Below are 24,530 nucleotides of genomic sequence, written 5' to 3'. Positions count from 1 at the left end.
TTTTATACTTTTGTTTTACAGGACATATTTTTATTCATTACAAGACAGTTAAAAGGTTTGGAAGATACTAAGAGTCCACAGTTTAATAGATATTTTTACTTATTAGAGGTAAGAACTTTATTAGAAATGGTATGCTCTTCTTATTTATGTATTAGGCCAATGAGAAATAAGACCACTCTGAAGCATGAAATGGCTTTCATTTTATATAACATTCATTTTCCCCCCCCGTTTAACTATCGATCTCTTTTTTTTTAATATTACTTTTCTTAACTTATATTACCTTTCTTCGCACTCTACCCTCCAAGCTTTCCTTTGTAATGGAGAATTAAAAAGGGGAGGAAAAGAGCAATTTACCAAAATCAACTAATCAATCAGCAACCTCTATAATGTGTTGGAGCAGCCACATACACTATCCACACTCAAGAGGCCACCATTTCTGCCAATAAGAGAGGTTCATTTTCTCAAGTTAAGCCATAATTACATAGGTGTCAATTTTGTCTTTTTGTTATTTTTCATCTACATCATTGTTGCCATTTTGTGTATTGGTTTTCCTAATTCTGCTTTTGTCACTCTGTAATGGTTCTTACAAATCTTGCCATGTTTCTCTTAATTATCCTTATTCACAATTTTTTACAAAATAGTTACATTTCTTTATATTCATATATCAGTTTAATCAAATTAGTCTTTCGTCTTACTAATCTGAACTACATTCCAATTTTTTAAAGTTTTATTGAGAACCAAAGTTTTAAACTTCGCTCTTTTTTTATTTTTTTAAACAATTTAAGCTAAAAACTTTATGTTCTCATCAAGCAGATTTATTTAATAATTGAAAAATGAATACTTAACCTTCCTTTAGTACCTCTACTTTTTTTGGTGAAATTTAATATTGGACTACAAATGGATGTTTCAAAAATTCAGCTTGCATGCCTATTGTACTTCTATTGATTTTTAAAACTTGATTTTTAAATTATTTTAAAGTAGTTGTATTGTTGATTAGTAAAGTTGCTCTCTGTGTGTATAATTCTGTAATCTTGTTGTTTTAGAATTTAGCTTGGGTTAAATCCTATAACATCTGCTTTGAATTGGAAGATTGCAATGAAATTTTTATTCAACTTTTTAGAACTCTCTTCTCAGTGATCAAGTAAGTTATATATTTTATATATTACTTTTGTTTTTGTTTTTTTTTTGGGAGGGGGGTTGGGTTTTTTTACTTCCATATACCATTTATAATCAAGATCTTTTGGAGTACTAAAAAGAGTTATGTTCCAGCAAAATACTTAATAGGGAGAAGAACCTCAGCAGAATGCTAACAATGGAAATGTTTTTGGCTTAACTTGTATAATACATTTAATGTATTCAGAGCTCTACTAATTACTGTGGGAGGCTATAGAAGTAGTTCCTTCCTGAAAAAAGATTACAGTATAGTTGCATATAATTGTATTTGAGCTTTTATTATATTTATTATATATTTTATTGTATATTTATATGTATTAATATAGTATATTGAGCTTATATATATATTATGTTTGATATCTTCTGCAGTAGATTCTCCTGTGGATTGTTTGGATTAAGTTTAGATTTTTCTCAGGATTTCTATGAATTTCAGTTATAAAAAAGAAAGTGTTGGGGAGAGAGTGAAGGATTTCATGAAAAAATAGAGGAATAAGCTTGACGAAATTGAGCTTAAGAATTATTTTACTTAAGAATCTTGAATGAGTAAGGGAAAGTAGTATTTTGATTTTTCCAAACCAGCCAAAAAAGAGATGAGGAAAAAAATTTTTAGTTGTACTTTGCCTTTGCAACATTGGAAATTAGACAAGACTGTTTTTAATACCTCTCACCTCCCTTCTAATACCTCTCACCAAATTTCTCCATTGTTCTTTTGGCACTCAGTATCTTCATTCTCACCTCAGTTCAAAATTACATACTACTCCTTCCCCAAATTAGCCCTTTTTCTCTTCCTCCCAGTTACTATTCTAATTAAATTACTTCTGTAGTAGAATATTGATTTATGTGGGAAACAGTAGGTTTACTTTAACTAGTGTACTAAGTAAGTAGTTTGACTCCCAGCTCATAGTAAAATACTAAAAATAGCTTCACAATTGCAATGTTGTGTACATTCTCTTCCTGGATAACCCCCTTGCTCTCTCCACACCCCTTCCAACACTTATCCCCCACCCATTTTGTGATAGAGGCACTTGAAGTTACAGGGATTGGTAAAATAACTGCCACTAATATCCAGAGTCATTAAATTTAATTTTTTTAATGGCTATTAATACCATCTTCATCTTTTTTACTTGTCATTGACAGTTTTGATGTTTGTGTCTTCAAAAGAAAAAGAGTAAATAAGAGATTCATAAGTGATATGAAAAATTTTAAATATAAATTTTAGCTTTTCCTCCTTCAGTAGGAATTAGTATGATTACAAGTAGAAACTTATATTTTGCTACTTTTATATTTTGCTACTTTTGTTTTTTCCTTTTCCAAACTTTTGACAGCAATACAAAAAGCTAAATAAGTAATTTTGGTCAAAATACAGTGAGCAGAAAGACCCCAGATAAATATACCAATAATAAAAGTAGTAGGCAGCTTTTTCTTATTTGAGGGACATAGATGGAACTGAGCAAAAAATTTTGAGTGATCTTTTAAAAAATGACTAAGTGCTGCTAATTATCCTAATCCCACTTTTGTGGTAGCTAACAAGATTGAAGGTAGATATGACAGCTTTTATTTCTATATTCTAGAATGTTGTCATTTGGGGAAGGCAGAGATGAGGGGAGTATAAAAAGATACTTTTTTTATAGAAAATAAAATATTTTTATAGAGATAGAAAGAGATAGATGTTTGCTGACATCATGGCGCATTTGGTTTGTGACTTTGGGGGCATTGAGGATTCCTAAACTGAGTAAATTATGAATAATTTTAGCTACATGTTCCTTATTCTGCTTTCTCCCTTCTTGTGCGGAAATGTTCTCTAATGGTTGTAAAAATGAATAGTTCAAAAGGTGTTCTTAATGGGTAAGATATCAGCTCTATATTCAATTTTCTTTTCTTTTTTTTTTTTTTTCCCACTTATAGCTTTTTATTTACAAGATATATGCATGGGTAATTTTTCAGCATTGACATTGCAAAACCTTTTGTTCCAATTTTTTCCCTCCCCCAGAGAGCAGGTTGACCAATACATGTTAAATATGTTAAAGTATATGTTAAATACAATATATGTATACATGTCCATACAATTATTTTACAGGTACTGTAAAGTGTCTGAGATCACATTTGAACTCTGGTCCTCCTGAATTCAGAGCTGGGTCTCCACTACTCCACCTAGCTGCTCCAATTCAATTTTTTTAATGCTAAGATTTGGTATCTCAAGTCACTATCATTTCCTCTTTCTAATTCTCTTGAAATCTCTTTCATGCAAAGATTTATTTTTTTCTTGGAAAAACATTTCTTGCCTCAGAAGTAATTAATAAACAGAAATAAAAATGCCAGAATGTTATTGTTTATTTTGTCTTCAAATCTATTTGTGTCAAGTTAATTTCCTCCTTCCTTCCTTCCTCCCTTCCTCCCTTCCTCCCTTCCTCCCTTCCTCCCTTCCTCCCTTCCTCCCTCCCTCCCTCCCGCCTTTTTTTTTTTTTTTTTTTTTTTAAACACACTTAGGGAATGTTTTTTTAAATGCAGAATTGTGGTCAGCAAAATAAATTTGTTAATCCAGCCTTTGGAGCTAGAAATTTTGGTTAATGAAGTTAATTCATTTTACTTTTTGGCAATGTGAGTACTAGTGGTGATTTAGAGATATGAATTGCTGTTGTTGGGGCAGCTAGATGGCACAGTATATAAAGCACCAGTTTTAGAGTCAGGAGAATCTGAGTTCAAATCCAGCCTCAGACACTTAACAAGCACTTTCTAGGTGTATGACCCTGGGCAATTCACTTAACCCCAATTGCCTTGGCATCTTCTCTCCCTCTATAAATTGTCATTATTTGTGAGAAATCTGTAAGGTATCTAAATTGAAAGGTGGAGATGGAATGGCAATGAGAATAAATTAATTTTCTATAAAATCCCAGAGAAACTTGGAGAGGTTATATGTTGCTCCCAGTTTTATATCTATAATTATGTGAACTGCTTTCACATCTGTTGCTTTTATTGTGTTATGTTGTATCATAATATTTTAGGTTAATTAAGCATGTCAGAAGTTTTTGCAGTCTGAATGCAGTTATTAATTAAATTACTCATTTCTATTTCATATAATGCACTTTTGTGCAAATTTGAATCTGGATAAGTTAATTTTCAATATTTCATTTATAATAATGAAGGAATACAGTGAAAGAAATTAAAAAATTAGCTTCCCTTATCTTCCTTGCTATTTTGGGACAGTATTTTCATGTGTCCTCACTTTGTGCCATGAAAGAGCTGAATACTCTTAAACTTCAGTTTTGACTTAAGCAAAACTTAGGTTCTTTGGTTGATTAGTTCATACTTTGAGGCCTACTAGGGCAAAAAGAGTTTAATCCTACTTAATTAAACTCTACTTTCAAACTTAATATGGATTGGGAAATAAATTAAATATCCTCTTTCATAAATGACTGCTTCTTTAAGAATAATAGAAAATTGTAAAAATGAATAGTTCAAAAGGTGTTCTTGATGGGTAAGATCAGTTCTATATTCAATTGTCTTCTTTTTCATTTATTTATTTATTTATTTATTTATTTGTTTGTTTATGCTGAGGCAGTTGGGGTTAAGAGACTTGCCCAGGGTCACACACAGCTAGGAAGTGTTAAGTGTCTGAGATCACATGAGGTTGAGAACAGTTGAATCAGAACAATTCAGCCTTACTTTGTCATACATCCACATGCACACACACGCGCACACAGAGTGAGAGCAAACCAGAGGGATCCAGAGAATGAAAGAGTGAAAAAGAGAATCAAAGGAACGGGGAGGAGGGGGAGTAGTAAATTGAGAATTGATAGTATAATCCTTCTAGGTTGTGATCTCTTGATTTAAAATTAAAATTTAATATGGATTTCTTCTTTGTCCTTTTAGCAATAGCCACAATAAAAAGGTACAAATGCATATGTTGGACTTGATGAGTTCTATCATCATGGAAGGTGATGGAGTAACCCAAGAATTATTGGATTCTATTCTTATTAACCTCATTCCTGCACATAAGGTCAGCATAAGCTATTAATAATGGAATTTACTGTCTCCAACCTTTATTTTTTCCAATAACCTTTATTTTTTTTCCACCACCCACAAAAAAGGAAAAGAAATTGTAGCATTGTTTGTACCTACCAGTATCATAAAGCTAACTTGGTGTAACTTAATATCCTCTTAATTCTGAATCAACAAGTATTGTGTTTAAATATCTTTCACATCCCACCCCCAAATCAGGAATGCTATCTATACAGTATCTGAACCCTTTCTGCAGGGAAAATACTAATTTTAACCCAGGTAAAAAATTTGATGTTTTTTCTTCTTAAATTCCAAGATATGAAATATATGATTTTACATTTCATATTACACTTAGTGCTGCCTTTTGCTAATATATTTAAACATAGGAACAAGACATGGCATAGTTCAAAAGTAGGCTTTGTTAGACTCTGTAACACCCTTCTGTTGCTTTTTCTTTTTGTTCCTCTGCATTTGACTTTACACAGTTAACCTGGGTCCCTAAGATACTGTCCCAAAGTTTTGTGACAGTATTCTACTCAGGCTGCCATCCCTGCAGCAGTAGTTAGGGATTTAAGAGTCAGCTAGCTATCTTTCTCTCCCAAAGTTTCATTTCCTTTTTTTTCTTTGGATTTTGTTAATTGACAGAAAATATCTATGTTTTCATTGCTATACATCTTTCCTTACCTCTCTTAAAGATATTAGTATTTTTTTGTTGTGTTTAAAGCCTAGTTTTTAGTTGCTCAGCTAGATTTTAAATCTAGCTTCTGATTTTTTGAGTCAACTCCAGGCAAATGACAGGCTGCCTTTATTTGAGGAAGAACAACTTTTTCATTTCATTTCCCTTAAGTGTTGTGCTAATTGGATATGTTCTCATTTGAATAGTTCAGTCTCTTAAAGTTGTGACAAGTTCTGAACAGCATCTGAACATAGAGGGAGATGGAATGTTTCTCCTGACCTTGTTCTGTGCCATGCTAAGAATCTTAGCAAATGATGGAAAGGGATCTTCTAGAAGGTCCTTTGAGATACAGATTCTTCTTTCAGGTTGTATATGGGTTGATGGTTGTCAATGAAATAGACTGTTAAGGATAATGTAAGGCAGCATACTAGAGAGCTGAAAGCACATTAGAATTCATGTTATATAACCTTATTTTACAGAGGAGGGAACTGAGGCCTAAACACAGTGAGTGTGACTTGCATGACAAACTTTTCACCTGAAACCTAACATTTTAGGAATACTGACTTAGATGCACTCTATTAGAAGTCATGGTGTCTGTAAAATAAAGAAGAAAGCCCCAGAGCTTTGGGTCAGGCTATAGGAAGGAAAGCAGCAGAATATCTATTCCATTTAGTTCCATAGAGAAAGAGAAAAGAAGCAGTGGACTAAGAAGGGAGGAAAATTAATCTGGCAGAGGAAATCATTTGCAACCCATATTTAGTAAAAATGAATGAACTGTTCCTTTGTATAGAAAGTTTAGTAGACATGATATTAGTTCAAATGATTTGCCTTTCAGCTCAGTGAACAATTTATTTCATTCAGAGTCTAGATTGATGGTTTACTTTATCAGATTTCTGTGTTTAGTTTCTTTTGGCCATTTGGAAAAAAAGAGAGCAGAAAGTTAACTCATCTGTGCCCACTAATATTCTGGTGGATGGAAAGAATGAAATTTTCTCATGGTGATATTTACTCAAGATTTTTAAAATGTGCTTTCCGTCAACTTGCATTCATTTTTTCTAATGTAAATTTTTTCATTCTTTATTTCAGAACTTAAATAAGCAAGCATTTGATCTTGCAAAAGTCTTACTGAAAAGAACAGTCCAAATCATTGAGGCATCCATTGCCAATGTATGTATCTGTTTCAACTTATAATCTATAATTTTTAAACTTGAATTTGTAGGGTTTTATCTTTTTTGACTGTCTCAAAATATGCTTTTATAGAACAGGTCCTTATTGACAAACACACAAAATACCTTCTTCAAAAACATTTAGATATTAATTTGTTAACAGAAATGAGGAATAAAAACTTTAACATCTTAACTTTTCTTAGAATTGTACTAACATTAGCATGGAACAATTTATTTCACCAGATTTCAGTTGCCTATCTTTATTGACTTGGTTTACATTGTTGCATTTATGTATTACTATTTTTACTCACCTTTCTTCATCCTGTGTTATTTTGTATATTTTCTACATTTTGTGAAATTTTTATATTTCAGATTCCTTGGTATACAATAATATTTCATTACATTCTCTTTAACTGTTCCCCCAGCAAATAATTTGTATCTGTTTTTTTGTTATCATGATAAGACTACTTATGAAATGTGTATACATATGAATTTTTTTGATGTCAGCCTTTTTGGTGTGAACAGTTTGGCAACTTTTTTCTCTATGATTCAAAATTATTTTTCATAATTGCTGAATTTGTCAACCGACAATGTTTTCCCATCTTAACATATTATCCAGATTGATAGATATGAAGTAATACCTCAGGGTTTTTCCAATTTTTATTTCTCTGATGGCTCTTTAGGACATTTTTTAGCAGGTCATTAATAGTTGCTAATTTTAGAAAAAAATGTTCAAATCCTTTGAATATTTGGCTTAGAAAGTATCTTTTGATCTTATTATTTTCCATCATTCTCTATAGATGTTAATGTTAGAATTTGATCTGAATCACTTAACGCAAGGGATTTGCCTATTAGGTTGTGTTCTTTTTAATTCCATCCATGTTGATTTGATTTGTAGAAAAGCCTTCTAAGTTTACATAATAGACGATTATTTTGTCTTATTTGCTGTATTTTTTGAATCATTCATGTGCTCTGCTCTTCAATAAAGATTGATTTTCCTCCTTTAATAGAACAAGAAAAAATTATCTTTACTTAAGTGATTGTCATTAATTTTTTTCCTTTGAATTAGGCCCTCTATAGAAAAGTTCTCCACTTTTGTATTATGTATAAAAATTTTAACATTTAAGATTTTAAACCAATTCACTTTTACAAACTTCATAGTATTTGTAATAAAATTAATTGTAACGAGTTTCTTGAGAGTGAAATGATAACTTTTCAAAGACAAATATATTGGATATTTGTGGTTTCTTATTTACATATCACCATCTATCATTTAAGCTGAAAAGTTGAGGATAAAATAATATCTGTAATATTATTTCCCAATTTAAGTCTACCAACAAGAATTAAAAAGAAGCCACTTTTTTATAGGGGATTTCAAGAACTTTTAGAAATTTCTTATTCATGTAGAATATTGTCCAGATAAATATGTTTTCAGAAATCACATACATAGTGTCAAGAATGCTTATTTTCTTTTAACTTTATTTTGAAGATGAAATAAAGATAACATCCCACTTCTTTTTAGTGAATTAGAAAATGAAAAGTGCTGTGGTTATATACTTAGTATTATCTTCACTACCTTTTGCCTTTTCTAGCTACTGGATCTTTAGTATGGAATGTTGAGGAATAGTGAAGCAGGAGCTACTGCTTTGAAAACCTTAAGGGCTAATGTTCCAAATCTGGATGTTTGAGATAGGAAGAGATGAGTATAAAAATCTTAACTTTCCCTTTTTTGTATTTGAATGCAAACAAATTTTTTTTAATGTTCTTGTGTAGATAGTTACAAGAACATAGATAAGGAAAAAAAAGCTGCAGGTATTCATTATATTTAATTTTGTAATAAGATCAACTCAACGGAAGATTTCTTCTGGATTAGTTACCTTGTTTTATGGAAGTCTTCTTTGTAACAATGATAAATAGCTTTGTGTAATGAGTGTTGAACTTTTGATTGAAAAAATTTTTTATTTGTGCAAAAGTTCAAATTGTGACACTGATGCTTAATTATGTGACCATGTGCAAATCACTCAGCCTCTGTAAATTACTTAGCTAAAAAGCAGGGAATTTTTAAGCCAACATAATAATAGATCCTTGCTGTAATTTGTTGTATTTGAATTTTATGTAGACGTTGTTGTTGTTTTTCTTTTGAGTCAAAATACTTGATGTTTATAGGCTTCGTGAACGATTTTATTCTGATACTATATGATTCAAGTGCATGATCTTTTCATATTGGAAATTTGAAAACAAAACTTAAGCATTTTGTTGTACAGTGGAATTGAAAATTGTTGATTATTTGTAATGTTTTAAATGTCTTAGTATATGTGCTGCCAAAGCAAGAGTTGCATTAAATGTTTTAATACCACCTTTCCCTGGTTAATTCTAATGTCTAAAATCTATTGCTTTATTTAATAAAACAACCTTGCAAGATGTATTGATGACCTAATTATTTTTTAACTTTCTTAACAGTTTTTCAACCAAGTTTTGGTGTTGGGAAGGTCTTCAGTAAGTGATTTATCAGAACATGTATTTGATCTGATACAGGAACTTTTTGCCATAGATCCTCATTTATTGCTCTCTGTTATGCCACAACTTGAATTCAAACTTAAGGTAGGGTTCCATAGTTTTTTTGAATCTTTTTAGTAGTTTTTTAAAAAAGTACATTAAAGAGTTAAATTTTTCTTTTAAAATTATTAACCAAGACATAAGTTAAAACATATTTATAAAATGAATACCAAGAAGTTATTTATTAATTAACTATATTCTTGATTAATGAGACATTAAATACTCTTCATATTTCAAAACAATTGCACAATCATTATCTAAGTTCTGTATTTAATAATATGTTTATTTGCACCTATTGGAAGAGAACACTGGAAAAAATAAGTATTAAAAATACATTGTAAATGTGTTGTAATGCTGTTTATTATGGAGTCATTTTTGATGGAAGGTAAGTTTTCAATGAGGCTTGGTAGCATTTGGTTTTGTGGTCTATCTCCTTCTTTTCTCCAGTCTAATGAAAAATAATAGTATATTACAAGTGGATAATGATTACACTCTTTATAGCCTTTTCCTAACATTCTGTTTACATGTCACTTAGGGCACTCCCATAAAGTGAGTGTGACAAACATTGTGATGTAAATACTGACAGACAGCTACTACTAGAATAAATTGATTTATCTTTAAGCATCTTTATATATGACTAGTTCTTGGGTTGGTCTAGTCCCAAAGTGCTTTAATTTGAAGCCTATTGTTCTATATCTTCCCTGTGCATCTGCAAGCCTGTCCCCAGGAACCAGAAATCGTGGATCACTGGCACCACATATGAAGCCTATCCAGTTTGGTGGCTTTAGAAGCTAGGGTCAGGATGAGGCAACCAAAGAGAGCACAAAATAGACAGTACTTTGGTTCTCAAAAGGTTCAAACTCTGAAAAAGTAGAAAGGTTCAATTTTTTAAAATTCATTATTATCTTGTTTAACACAATAGCACTTGAATTGAGCATGCATTTATTAAAGGCCTACCACGTGGCCAGCAAAACCTCCCACTAAATCCTTTACAGCGTACATTCCCTAGAAATAGCCACAGAAAGAGGACGTGTCCTTGAACTGTCATCAGGGGTACAGTGGATAGAGGGCTAAGTCTGGACAGAGGAAGACTTGAGTTTAAGCATGGTCTCCTGCACTCAAGCCAAGTGATCCTGGGCCCATCTCTTTGCCTCAGTTTCCTCATCTCTAAAATGGGAGTGATAGCCTTATTTCCCAGAGTGGTTCTGAGGATCAGATGATTGTTTGGTCATTGCCACTAAAAACTTAGTGCGGTATCCGGCACTAAGCAGCATATACATGTTAGGTGGTGCCGACCGCCACCTGGCCACACTAGCTTTCCTCGGAGTCTTCGAAGGGAGCGCTTCCTTGCCTTCACCTTCCATAATTTATCTGACCGTTGTTTAGTGTCTGGCACCCATTTGGTTTTCCACTTTGGACGTGGTTGTAGATGGAGTCTTGTTGTTCATGTGCCCCTTACTATCAACCCCAGAGTGAATAGCTCAACCAAGGCTGCTTCACCAGAAAGGAGCCAACATTGCCATCTAACTCTAATCTCTCATTTTAAAGTAGTTCCTAGGTTAATAGCTAGGCAGTGAAGCAGAATTGCTTTTTAATTTTAATTTTCCAGATGGGAGAAGAATGAGCATTTGTCTGGTGCCCATAGTGTCCTAGCTGCTGCTCAGAGTGCTGCTCATTTCTGATCCTCATAACCCTAGGTGGTCAGTCCTATTATTTTTAGATTTGTGGAAACTGAGGTAAACAGAAGTTAAATGACTTTTCCAGGATCACCCTGCCAGTAAATTTCTGAGTCTAGATTTGAAGTTGGGTCTTCCCAGCTCAGTGCTCTGTGCATTATGGCACCTTCTAACTGTACCTGGGAGCAAGAGGAGACAAACATGCAGCTAAGGGGTTTTCTAACTCTTGTCATTCTGGGAATACAGATTGAATTGTGATCAGAAGAGGTAGTAGTGTATTTGTTTGTGTTAGACATTTTATCAGCAATATGGTGACAAGATCTCTCACCCCCCAAATTTATCCCCATTATTCTGATTTTTAAACTTTTTCTGTAATTGAGATCATCTCTTTTTAATTTTATTAAATTCTATCTTTTTTCTGGTTACATATTCTCATCCCTCAAAAAAAAGCTTTTTCAAAGGTTAATCTAAACTTTTCCTTGATTTAGAGTGCTTTTCAGTTTTCCCATAAGGAAAATTTTTTAGTAAAAACTTGCATTCATATCTTTTAGTCTTCCACTATACTGTTTTGTGCATATTTTTGAGGACTTGGTTTTTCTAGGCCATTCTATTGGTTTTGTTTTTGCTGAGGCAATTGGGATTAAGTGACTTGCCCAGGGTCACACAGCTAGGAAGTGTTAAGTGTCTGAGGTCAGATTTGAACTCGGGTCCTCCTGTCTTCAGGGCTGGTCCTCTATCCACTGCCCCACTTAGTTGCCCCTATTGATTTACTTTTTTAAAAAATCCATATAGGTAGTTTTGATAATTACTACTTTGTGAGAATAACTTGAAATTAATTTTAATACTGAAAAATAAGAATATTTTAACAAAATCGGCATCAATATTTTTAATCATATAGTCTAAAAAGTAGCCAAAAAACATAACCCTCACAGCCACAGGGTTTTTGTTTGTGTATTTATTTTCCATGTCTTTTGTTTCCTATTATTTAGAAACAAGTGCCTCGCATTTATTAAGCAGAAGCTTCTCCAATATTTAGATCAGGGCTTCTTAAACTTTTTCCACCCAAGACCCATTTTCAGTCAAGAAATTTTTACAGGACTTTGAGTTATATCTAAACCCATGTGGTTTAGTTATATCTAAACCTATTTCATATAACTGATTTACTTTTTTAAAAAACCCATATGGGTAGTTTTGATAATTACTACTTTGTTGGAAAAATTTGAAATTAATTTTAATATTTAAAAATAAGAATATTTTAACAAAATGGGCATGAAAATTTTTATCATATTGCCTAAAAATAGCCAGAAAACATAACCCTCACAGCCACAGGGTTATTTTTATTTGATATTAAGTCAGAGTTTCACACTTTCCACATTCAGTTATAAGACTCCCCATGAAGTCACAATCCACAGTTTAAGCAGTTTTACTCTAAAAGGTAAAGATGGTTCAACATTACAAAAAATAATTAGAAAACATTATTGTCTTATTTAAAAAACAAAAACAAAAAACCATCCAATCCAAATAGCTTCATAGTTGGAGAAAAAGTCTTTGACAAAGTATTGCCGAAGAAAAGGACTTTTAAAAACCTATATTCCAAATTAAAAACAAGCTTTGTTGTAAAGCACAGGTGCATACTCTCCCCTCAAAGTACAGGGCTACCCATTTCCCACCCTACTATTTCAAAGTTAGTAATGGAAATAAGACCAAAAAAAAAAAAAGACAAAGAGTATGACCCAGAAGCATCTGGGTGGTTCCATGGATAAAGGGCTGGGCCTCTAGTCAGTAAAACCTCAGTTCAAATTAGCTGTCTGAACTTGTGTAAAAGTGCCTGGCACACATATTAAGCATTTAATACAAACTTTTCTTCCTTTCTTTCCCTTTCCTTTTATATGGATAACATGGTGGTTTATTTATTTACTTAGAATGTCCTAGGAAAAATGATGGTTCTACTAAAGTTTAATCTATTGGTTTGATTTTATAGCCATCTAACTACCAAAAGGATACTTTACAGAGTTGATAACATAACAAAATTCTTTGGAAAATCAAAAGCTAGAATTAATGTTAAGGAAAAATGAAAAAAGGATAGGAATGATGGGAGAATCACCTTCCCAGTTTTCAAAACCATTGGATTTTGGTGTAAAAATAGAAATACATACAAATGGAACAAGATAGAAGCTGGACTGGAAAAGGAGATTGCTGTCTTCAGATGATGCACCTAGATCTGAGGCCTCTGAGCTGAAAAGAAGAGGCTTAGAAGCAAGCTAGAAAAGTGTGACATAGATCCCCAGCAGCAGAAACAGATCCCAGTTCCAGCACCTAACGTTACTAGCCTGTAGGAGAATAATTTAGGACAGGAATCCCAGATGGAAGGAGAGCCTACAGTTCTATAACTCGACTCAGCAGAACTTTCCACTAGGCTCACACTGGTCTAGCTGGGTCTCACATTGCTGAGACTGAAACCCAGGTAGATAAATCACTTGAAGCTCAGAGCAGAGATCATTGGTTACACCACTTTGATAGCATTAAAATTTGTAGGTCCCTAATCTGAGCTGTCTCTGTGAGCCTGGAATAACAAAAGGTAAAGTATCCCAAGAAGTAGGACAACATGGTGGTACACTGGATCAAGTGCCAGGCCTGGAATTAGGACCTGATAATACTTATTAGCTCTGTGACCCTGGACAAGTCACTTCACCCTGTTTGCCTCAGTTTTCTCATCTGTATAATGAGCTGGAAAAGGAAATGGCAAAATACTCTAATAATTTTGCCAAGACAATTCCAAAATGAAGAATTGGACATAACTGGTAATAATTAAATAATAAGTATCCTGAGAAAGAAGCAACAGTGCTCCAGAAGCCATCTCTAACATTAAGATTAAAATTAGGCAGTCACTTGAAAGAATAAGCACCCAAAAAAAGAACCACATCATAAAGAGCTTCTGTGGTTGTAATGATGCTCAAAACATTAAGTGCCCAAGTAAGAGAATGATTCCAATATATTTACAAGCAAAAAGTTGGAGAAAAATGTAGCTTGAGCACACTCAGCTAGAATTTCTGGAATAGATGACGCAAGAGGATTTTAATGAAAAAATTTTAAAAGATTTTATAAATGAAATATAAACAAAGCACCTGAGGAAAAAATTGGAAAGAAATAAGAGCTATGCTGTGAAGAATTGATATAGGAAGTTAATAACTTGGCATAAGATATAAAGCATAAAGTTCAAGCAATAATTTATGGAAACCATTACAGGCCAATTAATTAGGAGCCAATAAATCCATAAGACGAGATATTAAATCGAAGTTAAAAATGTAAGAATCCATGGACTCTGTAAACATCATGGCCAAAAAAAAATATTAATGATAAAGAGGCTAGACATAAAGAAATTTTAAAAGAAAATGTCCAAATCTCTTAGCAGAGTGGAACCAGAAAGTATCCACCAGTCACTTCCTGAAAGAAGTGCCAAAATCCAAGATCAGAGAAGAAATGCTAGTAGTCCTTTTGTTTTGATTAGAAATTTGTCTCGATGGTTGTTGTTTATAATATTTGTAAATGATTAAAGTTATTTGCCTACTCATCTTTCTTTATTGGTTCATAGATTTAGGGTTGGAAGGGATCTTACAGGGTATATCTAGTTAAATACTTATAATTTACAAAGGCAGAGACATAGGACCTCGGATTGAAGTCTCTGACTATATAGGCATTTGTCCCTCAGTCTCCTCTCTTGCCCTGCCTATCTCTCCACTGCCATGGTGCAGAAAACACTTGGGCCAGAAGTAGGAAGAGCTGAGTTCAGATTTAACCTCAGAGCTTGACTAGCTTTGTATCCCTGGTCAAGTCATTTCTTCTCTTTACCTTCATTTCCTTATCTGTAATGGGGATAACAGCCCCTATCTCCCATAATTGTGATTATGATAAAATCCTGAGGACAGAGTCTTGTATGTAAATTTTATATAAATGCTGCCTTTTATCATTACCTCCAAAATGGGCTTTATTCCTTGTTAAATGTGCTGCAACATGAAACTACTTGGGTTTTGTTCTTGCTTTAGTTTCTTTCTGTCATCCTTTCATTTCACTGAAACTGTTCTTATCAAAACTTAGTAATCATGTGTTGTCGTTACTAACTTAGATGGCTTCTTCTTCATATTTGCGTCCTATGAGGGTGTTGATCACCCTCGAGTACCTTTCGTCTCTCACTGTTACATTTTCAGTCTCCTTTGGGGGTGATCATCATGCTTCACCCTCTAATCCTGATTACTCCTCACATGTCTGTCCTGGACCTTCATCTTTATCTCCACCCTTTCATTTGGTGATCTCTGGTCCGCGGCTTCTCTGTGCTTCAGTATCATATCTCCGATGACCTTGTGGACATCTCGCCATGCATGTCCTTTTCTGCCCTAGACTCTGTTGAAGACACCACCATCTCTCTCCCTCTTCTCTTAGTCTTATTCCCTTGGACTTAGGACCTTTGCTGCCACAGAAAACTCGGAGCGCAATTATCTTATTTTATAGATTGTCTGGGAAGGCAGAGTGCCATTCCAGGTGAGGAAAACCTGGTTGTTAATCTGATGCTGATACTCTCCACCCTGTATTAGTATCTTAACCCTGAGCATCTGCAGGCACTTCTCTTTAAGACTAGGTGTCTGCCAGTTTGTTCCCTACTGTTTCCCCTTCTCCTACATGGAGTAATACAAAAAGATAATAGTTGGTTTTTACCCTTTAACTACATTAAACATTCTGCATTTTGCATTATGAATGGGAGATCCTTTACTACACTCTCTGTTGCCAAAATTAATTTTCCTGGCTCATTTATCCTTTATCATAATGGACTCAGAAGACAATTTATAAATAACATGTATACAGATTATAATTTAATGTGTGTTGGATTCTCTGACAAAGAACATGAAGTCTTGAGTGATATTTGCCATTAACATAATTAGAGTCTCATAAAGTATTAAAGTTGCAAGGACATAATGTAGGCATGATTCAGCTACAACATTTTGCCAACAGAATTTCTCAGAATATTATCAAAGTGACAGGATTATAAAAGCTGGTTATAAAGCAATAGATGACTTATTGATAGCCTATATGCTTCATCGATATCTACACAAGAGCAAGAAACAACACCCAAAGACATCTTATAGTAGGACATAGACAAGAAACAGCATTTAGAGACCTGGTTGATTATATAGACATTATTGGCAGGAGGAAATATGATCATAAATGCAGTGAAGTATCAAATAAAAGTCACTTTCAGTTTTCTCTGTTATGTCTTCACAAAGGTTGCTCTTAAGCAATAAAATTGACCAATGTTGGGATTCTTTTGTTGCCTTGTTTTCTGATGAAAGTAGTGATAGAGAGGAGGCCGGGTCTGTGGTCTCATTGATATAGGGAACTCTGTAGGGAGGAAACTCTGCAAATTCAGGTCTGTATCCTCTGTATTGCATTGAAAGACTAAGCAACTTGGCCTAGCCTTTGGGGGGAGGTGAGGAGTTGAATCCAGATGACGACTGGTGTTCTTTTCTACTGTTTCATTGGGACTTTAAATATTCAGGGAAACATTTTTCTCCCTTCCTTCCCAGACTTCAAAAGGCAATAGGAAGATGATGACAAAGGACTGAATAATCCCCAAAGAGGAAAAATTAGTCCTTCTAGAGACACAAATGTAGTCAAAAATTTGAGGATCCTAGAGCCAAAAAGGGAGCCTTTAATTTTAGCCTTGTGAAGAGCAGGAACAAGTATTCAAGCAACCAGGTTTAGGTGATCTATTGATTTGTAGTCTAATGTTCTCTTCCCTATGCCAATAGTAGAAGAAAACAAAAAGCATTAAAATAAATTTTGTGGTTTCCATACATGTGAGCAGTTTTCACCTTGTGATTTCTTATCATTTGGTGAGTTACATAATTAATTCTTTTTCCCTATTTAGAGCAATGATGGAGAAGAGCGTTTAGCTGTGGTTCGATTGCTAGCTAAATTGTTTGGTTCTAAAGATTCTGATTTGGCAACACAGAATCGACCCCTTTGGCAGTGCTTTCTTGGAAGGTAAGAGAAGATTTTCCTGAATTCTGAATTTCTTATTTTGAAGGATGCCTAATTAACCCTCAGATAGCGTTAGCTTTATAAAGTGTCAATAGTCATCAATATTTGAGGATGTTCACAGTCCTTTGAATTTTAAACCAGTTCCTTTGAAATTCAATCTATAATGGTTATTGTTTAAAATAATTTATCTAGGATACACCAGTATAGCAACTTCTTCATGTATCACTGGTTGCATCTGGAAACATTTTTAGATCTAATAGTATGACTGAATGTGCCCCATAGAGCAGTGAGTGGATCAGCTGGAAAGTGCACTAGCCCTGGAATCAGGAGGAACCTGAATTAGGATCCAGCCTTGAACACTTGATATGTACTTGCTGTGTGACCCTGGGCAAGTCACTTAACCTGGATTGCCTTGCCAAAAACAAAAAAGAATGCCTCCTTTCCCATATTGTCATGGGCTTCCATTTCCTACTTTGTAAAAATGAAGGCTGGGACTAAGAGGCCTTTCATTATCTTTCTGGCTCCAAATCTGTGAGCCTGTCATTTGTGATCCTGTGACTAGACTTTTTCCAACATAATCAGACTTTCATGTCCTGTGATTATTGATTTTTTTAAGTCATACTTAGTATCATCTTAGTAGGGTTCTTTTTCACTTTGTATTTTCATGAAGCTAGAAAATTGAATGATGTCATATCTTCAACAAGTGCTTCCTTGGCCTCAAAACTTCATGGAAAAATAAACACTTTTTGTCATTTGTATTTTAATCTTGAATAGTTATTTTTTCACTATACTTTGTGTCATGTTAAGGTTAAGTTAGACTGGTAACATTATATTCAAGAATAATCTCGCCTCAGTTACTTCTATCCAAATATCCAAAGAAAGATGACCCAAAGTCATCAATCAGGTCTTGTGTAAATCCTGAATAAGTATATATGTCTATCTCATAGTCTTCTTTACCTGCCAATATCTGTCTTCAGTTGAGCAAAAGAAAGGTCTAATAGTCATTTCTTTTGAACTGCATTGTTTTAATTTCAGTGTATTTAGATCAGTTGTACTACATTTTATGTGACATTGCCTAATCACGTGAATGATTATGTTGGATTCCTAAATCCCTTATTGTTTTAATTAAATTAGTATTTGCCAACTCATTAGGTCTCTTAATAAATTAAAATAGCGACAATTTCCTTGGTGCCAGAAATACTAATTATGTATCTGTGCCCAGGTAAATTTCTAGCATATTTCTTTCACAAATAAAATGTATTTACACATGAAGGATGTCTATGATTACAAGCATTATAATATTCATGTTTTAATTTGTCATTAAAAAAAAAACTTACATGACATAAAGGAATAGAAATTGTTTGGTAATGATTTAAAATTAGGAGGAGTAGAATTACATTTAGCCAATCAATCCTTCCACAAATGTTTATTAAGGGCTTACTGTGCTAAACACTGAGAATACAAATGAGGGCAGAGCCCATGCCTTGATCTCAAGGAGTTCACATTCTAATAGAAAAGACAATATGTAAACAATGATGTGTGAACACGTATCTCATATGGCATCAATAAGAAGGGAGGCCAAGAACAGTGAATTTTTTGAGGGATGTGGGATTTTTACTGAGATTTTAAGGAGAAGGAGCAAAAGCATTCTAAAACTGATGGACAGTCGATGAAAATATAAGGACTTGAAAGATAGAGTGGTTTAGGTAAGGACTGGCAAGCAGGAGCATGTCCCAGATGAAATAGCTGGGAAGGATTTAAGTGTCACAAGATTGGAAAAGTAAGAGCTGTCTCAGTTATTGAGGTTTTTAAAACCCCAATAGAGGATTTTATATTGAATCTTAGACGTAGTAGGCAGCTATTTAATCTGAGAGTGGTATGGTCTAGTCCAGCACTTGAGGAAGATCACTTTACTAGCAATTGGAGACTTAGCTAAAGTGGGGAGAATCTTTAAGGCAGGAAGTTCAAAGAGAAGTTTTTGCAATGTATAGTTCAAGGGTAAGGTCAGCATAAAATTTTGTATTTACTTTTTTTATATGTACTAAGTGCAACTAGTGAACATAGCCATTTAAAGAAGTTAAATACGAATAGGTCTTGGTATTTAGAATTAATATTCTAAAAGAGCAAAACCTGTTTCTCTATATGTACCTCTAGCTATCTCTGTATCACACTATGTATGGGGTTTATTTATCTTGATGTATTCTTTGTTTAAATTTTACAAACATTGTTTTTCCCATTGCTCCCCTTTTGTAAAAAAGTCCTCATAACAAATACATGTAGTTTAGCAATGCAAATGCCTTCATTAGCCATGCCCAACAGTGCATGTTTCATTGTAATTTTTAAATCTCACCTTTTTGGTAGGAGTTGGGTGGCATAATTCTTTATTAATCCTCTGGACTAGTGGTTTATTTCTGCATTTATCAACTGTTAGTTTTTTTAAAAGGCTTTCATGAAACATGATATGGAAGAAAACTTATGTCATTTTAAATTTTATCCAGGGTTATTTCTTCAAGAAATTTCAAAACTTTGGCAATTTAGTATTTGTTATTTTTTAAAGTTACTAAGTCATATCTTTTACTTTTTTAAATTTTAATTTAATTATTTTGTTGTTGTTGTTGTTTTAGCAAGGCAGTTGGGGTTAAGTGACTTGGCCAGAGTCATACAGCTAGTAAGTGTTAAGTGTCTGAGGTCGGATTTGAACTCAGGTCCTCCTGACTCCAAGACTGGTGCTCTTATCCACTGCAGCGCCATCTAGCTGCCGCTGTCATATCTTTTAAAAGACTTCTAAGGAGTAAAGTAAGCAGAACCAGCTGGTTAATTACCCAAAAATTAATAATGTAAATGGGGAAAGAAAATAAAACATTGAAAGGTAGCTTAACTTTGACTTACTTAATGAGCAGATAATAAAATATACTTCCTTGCAGTGGAGAACTGAGCATCTACTGATATCACATGTTACAAATGTAATCACTGTGTTAATTTCTACTAGACTGTTTCCTATTTAAAAGTGTAGGATCAGTCAAGAGGTATATCAGAAGACTGATGTAGTATAAAAACATAATGCATTGATTTTTTTTAACTTTTAAAAAATGATTTATTGCTAAATAGCTTGTTTGTATATATGCTTTTTATTTAAACAATTAAATGTTTGTTTTGAACTTTATATCATAATAAAACTTATGATCAACAAGCTTTCTAGACATTTAGTAGTTTCTGAAACATTTGCATATTTTATCTTTTATGGGGGAAAATATCTACTCAGAATTAATCTTTAACAATTTCCTTCTTGTAGATTTAATGACATTCATGTTCCAGTGAGGTTAGAAAGTGTGAAATTTGCCAGTCATTGTTTAATGAATCACCCAGACTTAGCAAAGGACCTTACAGGTAAGATAGAGGATTTAAAATAAAGAACACTGGGGTAATTCAAGTAAATTTATGTAAGGCTTTTAATTCATTAATTTCTGGATGGATCTTAATTAGCTTTCAGATAGCTATTAAATGCTACATATTTCTAACTTTATACAAATAAAATTCTAATGGATATTTTTGTTTAAATGATTTAAATATAATTCTAATAATTTTTAGTACCTTTGAACAGAATTGTATAATTTTAAAATCAATACATTGAGATATTTTAATGTTAACTAATCTTTAATAAGGATATGTATTATTTTAAGAGATTAAACTTTTAATTGATAGCTTCATTTTCAGATTAGAGAAATTCTGTGTTAATTATGAAATTCTGTGTTGTGACATTTATCATTAAAGAAAGTGTCTACTTTCTTGATTAACAATTTTTCCTTCTCTTGTAACAGAATACTTGAAGGTTAGGTCTCATGATCCAGAAGAAGCTATTCGTCATGACGTCATTGTTACCATAATAACAGCTGGCAAAAGAGACCTTTCTTTAGTCAATGATCAATTACTTGGCTTTGTGAGAGAGAGAACATTGGACAAACGGGTATAGTTTTTAAGAAATTTTAATCTTTGTGTTTTGTTATATGTATGAATCTTAAACAATATGGAACACAAAAGGTATTTTTCATGATTCTTAAGATTTATTATATTTTATAATTAATAAATTTGAATTTTAAGATGTCTGTAAGAATATATTTCCTCTGAAGCTACTTTTGATTGCTTTTACATGTTGGATAGAGGTTTTATGAAGATTTTAGTTGGTTTCCTCTCTCTACTTAATCAGTGAATTATACTTTTTTCTTTACCCATCTACCATTTGATGAAATTGCAGAATAATGATGAAGACTCTGGATTTCTTTTATGAAGAAAATTTTCAATGTGCAGTGTCCTATTTAGTTGCTAAGTTCTTATTTCAGTGAAGGAAGGAACATTGTACATTCTTAAATCTCATGAAAAAGCTTGAATTTGTACATTGCTAAGTTAAGTTGAGAAACAATAGGCTTAGATACTTTCTGTTGTGACAGGAAAGTAATTGCACTATAAGTGGCACACTGAGTTGGAGGTATGGTTATATTATACAGGAAACATTGGTGACAACACCTAGAAATAATGGGGTTAGCTAAGTAAATCAAGAGAGCATAAATAATTAGTTTATTAGTTTTAAACTAATAAATTGCAGTTGGTGACTTTGGTGTGGCTTAGATGGGTCTTCAAGGACCAAAATGATGAAGACACTTTAAAAGTACAAAAGTCTATTTTTTAATCTCAAGACTATAACAAGTCTTTGGATTACGATAACTTTAAAATGCATATGTGGTAAGCTGCTATGTAAAATTGATACTGTTTAACTTATTGAATTATTAGATAGATAGATACTTATTAGAAGAATCACCCTTCCTTGATTCTGTTCCTCATCTGTAAAATAGCTGGAGAATGAAATGGCTTATCAATCACTCCCATATCTTTGCCAAGAAAACCCCAAAAGGGGATCACAGAGAGCCAGATGTAACTGAAATGATTGAACTATCACAGAAGAACTTTCTCAGTTGCATGTCCTATTATTCTTCCTTGATTATAAATAAGGTGACACTCCATCTAGTGGGTAGTTGGTACTTATTTATGAGTGGATCTTTGTTTGATCTATACTTGTTACTGATTTCAGTTCCTTCCTCTAGAGAAGTAGCATAAGGGGTGGTAGAAAACTGACCTCAGGAGAGCCCTGGCTTGAGCTTCTTCATTTATAAAACAGAAGTAAAAATACTACCCATCTCAAAAAGTTCTTATCAGAATCAAATGAGATGTGGTAAAATGATTTGTAAAAATTAAAACACTGTAATTGTCATCTGTTATGGAAGCTGAACTACATGATCAGCAAGTTTTTAATTAAACACTTAACTACATGCTAGGAAATATGGTAAGTGCTAGGGATTGAAGGACAAAAGTAAATTGTTCCTGCCCCTAAGGAGATTTTCCCCTAGTTGAATACACATATACATATAGATAAATAGGCAAAACAAACTAGGTACTTTGAATTTTTTGTTTGGAAAAGGGGGAGTCATTAATAACTAATGGGATCAGAAAGACTTTATATAAGTACTAAAACATTAATTACTTCTAACTTTTATGCTTATATGTAGTAGTTAATTTTGATCGTTTTAGGACTTAAGTAACTTGCCATTTAAAAATTTTAAAAATTTTTGTTTTTCAAAAGAATGTAGGAAAGGGTTAAAACACTTCAAAATAGTGGCACTTTCTTTTATAGAGTAAATTAAACACATTTGATTATAAACCACTTCATCTGTCACAATGTTGTATTACCTGAACAAATTTTTTATTGAGTTCTTCCTATATGCAATTGGAAATGCAGCTGCAAATGAGTTGCTCACTCCTTCCTCAACAACTTCATAGTTATAGAAAGGTATGACATGTTTAACTTAGCATAATATGATCAATTAGAGAAGAGTCTCTTTAAAGTGACACAGCAAAATTGAAAGGGAATGCTGTTTCTTTTTTTTCTATGGAATTGAAAGACTGGCAAATTCTCTGTAATTTGATATTACTAAGGTAGATAAAAAAGTAATATAATGATATTTATCCCATTAGCATGATCTGACTACAAAGACTCTTAAGTTGTTTGTTGGGTTTTTTTCCCCAAAATTACTAAAGAAGAGTCAATTATAAAGCCAGTAGTTATGCCATTGATTTAGATACTAATCATCAGGTGGAAGGCCCACTTTGTAGAAGATATATATATCAGTGATCAGTGAGTTTCATATAGTATAGGTAGCTTTTAGTGTGATACTGTTTACAGTAACCCTAACACATGTTATGAGTTTCCATGGTGTTGTATGCCTTTCTCAAAAAGTCAGTGGGAAAATATATGCTTCTTTGGGTTGCTGGAAGTTTTGAGTTCCTGGGAATGGTATCTTTACATAGTATCTATTGCTATTGCCACCTTAAATTGAGTAGTTGCCCCCTTGCCAGTATGTTTTGGAATATTAAATTAAAACTTACCTAGGAAAATATTTTTTTCAGTGGAGAGTTCGAAAAGAAGCTATGATGGGCCTTGCCCAACTTTATAAGAAATATTGTCTTCATGCAGAAGCTGGAAGGGAAGCTGCTGAGAAAGTGAGCTGGATAAAGGATAAACTTTTGCACATATATTATCAAAATAGCATTGATGACAAGTGAGTTTACTGTTCTCCCATAATATTGGTATATAAAAGTATTTTCATCATTAAAATGCTAAGCCAGCATCAGTTGATTTATTTAAAACATAGTAATGGGTAATTTTCAAATTTAAAATTTGTTTAGTCGTGATAATTTTTAAAAGTGTTTCTTCAAGCAAATACTTTGAGTTTAGGTAAAAGAATATTACAATACTTTCCCCACAAATAAGTATGGCTTTAAAACAGATAATCACTGCAGTCTTCATTTTCCAAATGTCATTCTTTCTTCTGCTGTGGAAGACTTATTTGTCTGTCTCTCTCTTTCGTCCCTTTTGTCCCTTTTCTTTGCCTTCCCCTATCCTTCCTTTCCTCGATGACTGCTCCTTCCTCCATTTTTCTCTCTTCCTCTCCCTCACTTGCCCATAGAAGCTTTGACCCATCCTGTTTTCTAACCTGGGCCACTATACATTTCAAAGCCTAATCAGCCTGGTGGAATTCTATTCCTGAGAGCTGATCTTTATAGGTTCCAGAGTTAACAGATATTTGATCCACTTTAATCCCACTGTAACTCATGTGATCCATCAAATTCAGTCTCCCTAATAGCAGGGAACGTAGGCATGTACTAACCATCTCTGACAAAGCTATCTATCATTTTAATAAT

General features: G+C 33.2%; 1 protein-coding gene across 3 annotated transcripts in view; it reads left to right on the top strand.

The window, feature by feature from the left end:
- Positions 1 to 24,530, top strand: part of PDS5A (PDS5 cohesin associated factor A) — a 127,897-nt gene that overhangs the window by 52,952 nt on the left and 50,415 nt on the right. For all 3 annotated transcript variants that reach the window (XR_007948286.1, XR_007948285.1, XM_051965658.1), the window contains exons 4-12: positions 22 to 108; positions 1,044 to 1,141; positions 5,044 to 5,170; positions 6,935 to 7,015; positions 9,475 to 9,615; positions 17,167 to 17,282; positions 20,572 to 20,666; positions 21,098 to 21,243; positions 23,736 to 23,887. Coding sequence is in view for 1 of the 3 variants with exons in the window: in XM_051965658.1 (XP_051821618.1) it covers positions 22 to 108; positions 1,044 to 1,141; positions 5,044 to 5,170; positions 6,935 to 7,015; positions 9,475 to 9,615; positions 17,167 to 17,282; positions 20,572 to 20,666; positions 21,098 to 21,243; positions 23,736 to 23,887 (1,043 nt within the window). In the remaining 2 variants the exon portion in view is untranslated. The remainder of the gene's footprint in view (positions 1 to 21; positions 109 to 1,043; positions 1,142 to 5,043; positions 5,171 to 6,934; positions 7,016 to 9,474; positions 9,616 to 17,166; positions 17,283 to 20,571; positions 20,667 to 21,097; positions 21,244 to 23,735; positions 23,888 to 24,530) is intronic.

The sequence above is a fragment of the Antechinus flavipes genome, chromosome 6 (assembly GCF_016432865.1).
Source record: "Antechinus flavipes isolate AdamAnt ecotype Samford, QLD, Australia chromosome 6, AdamAnt_v2, whole genome shotgun sequence".
Taxonomy (NCBI): Eukaryota; Metazoa; Chordata; class Mammalia; order Dasyuromorphia; family Dasyuridae; genus Antechinus; species Antechinus flavipes.
Note: the sequence above shows the minus strand (reverse complement) of the source record. Positions and strands in the feature narration are given on the sequence as shown.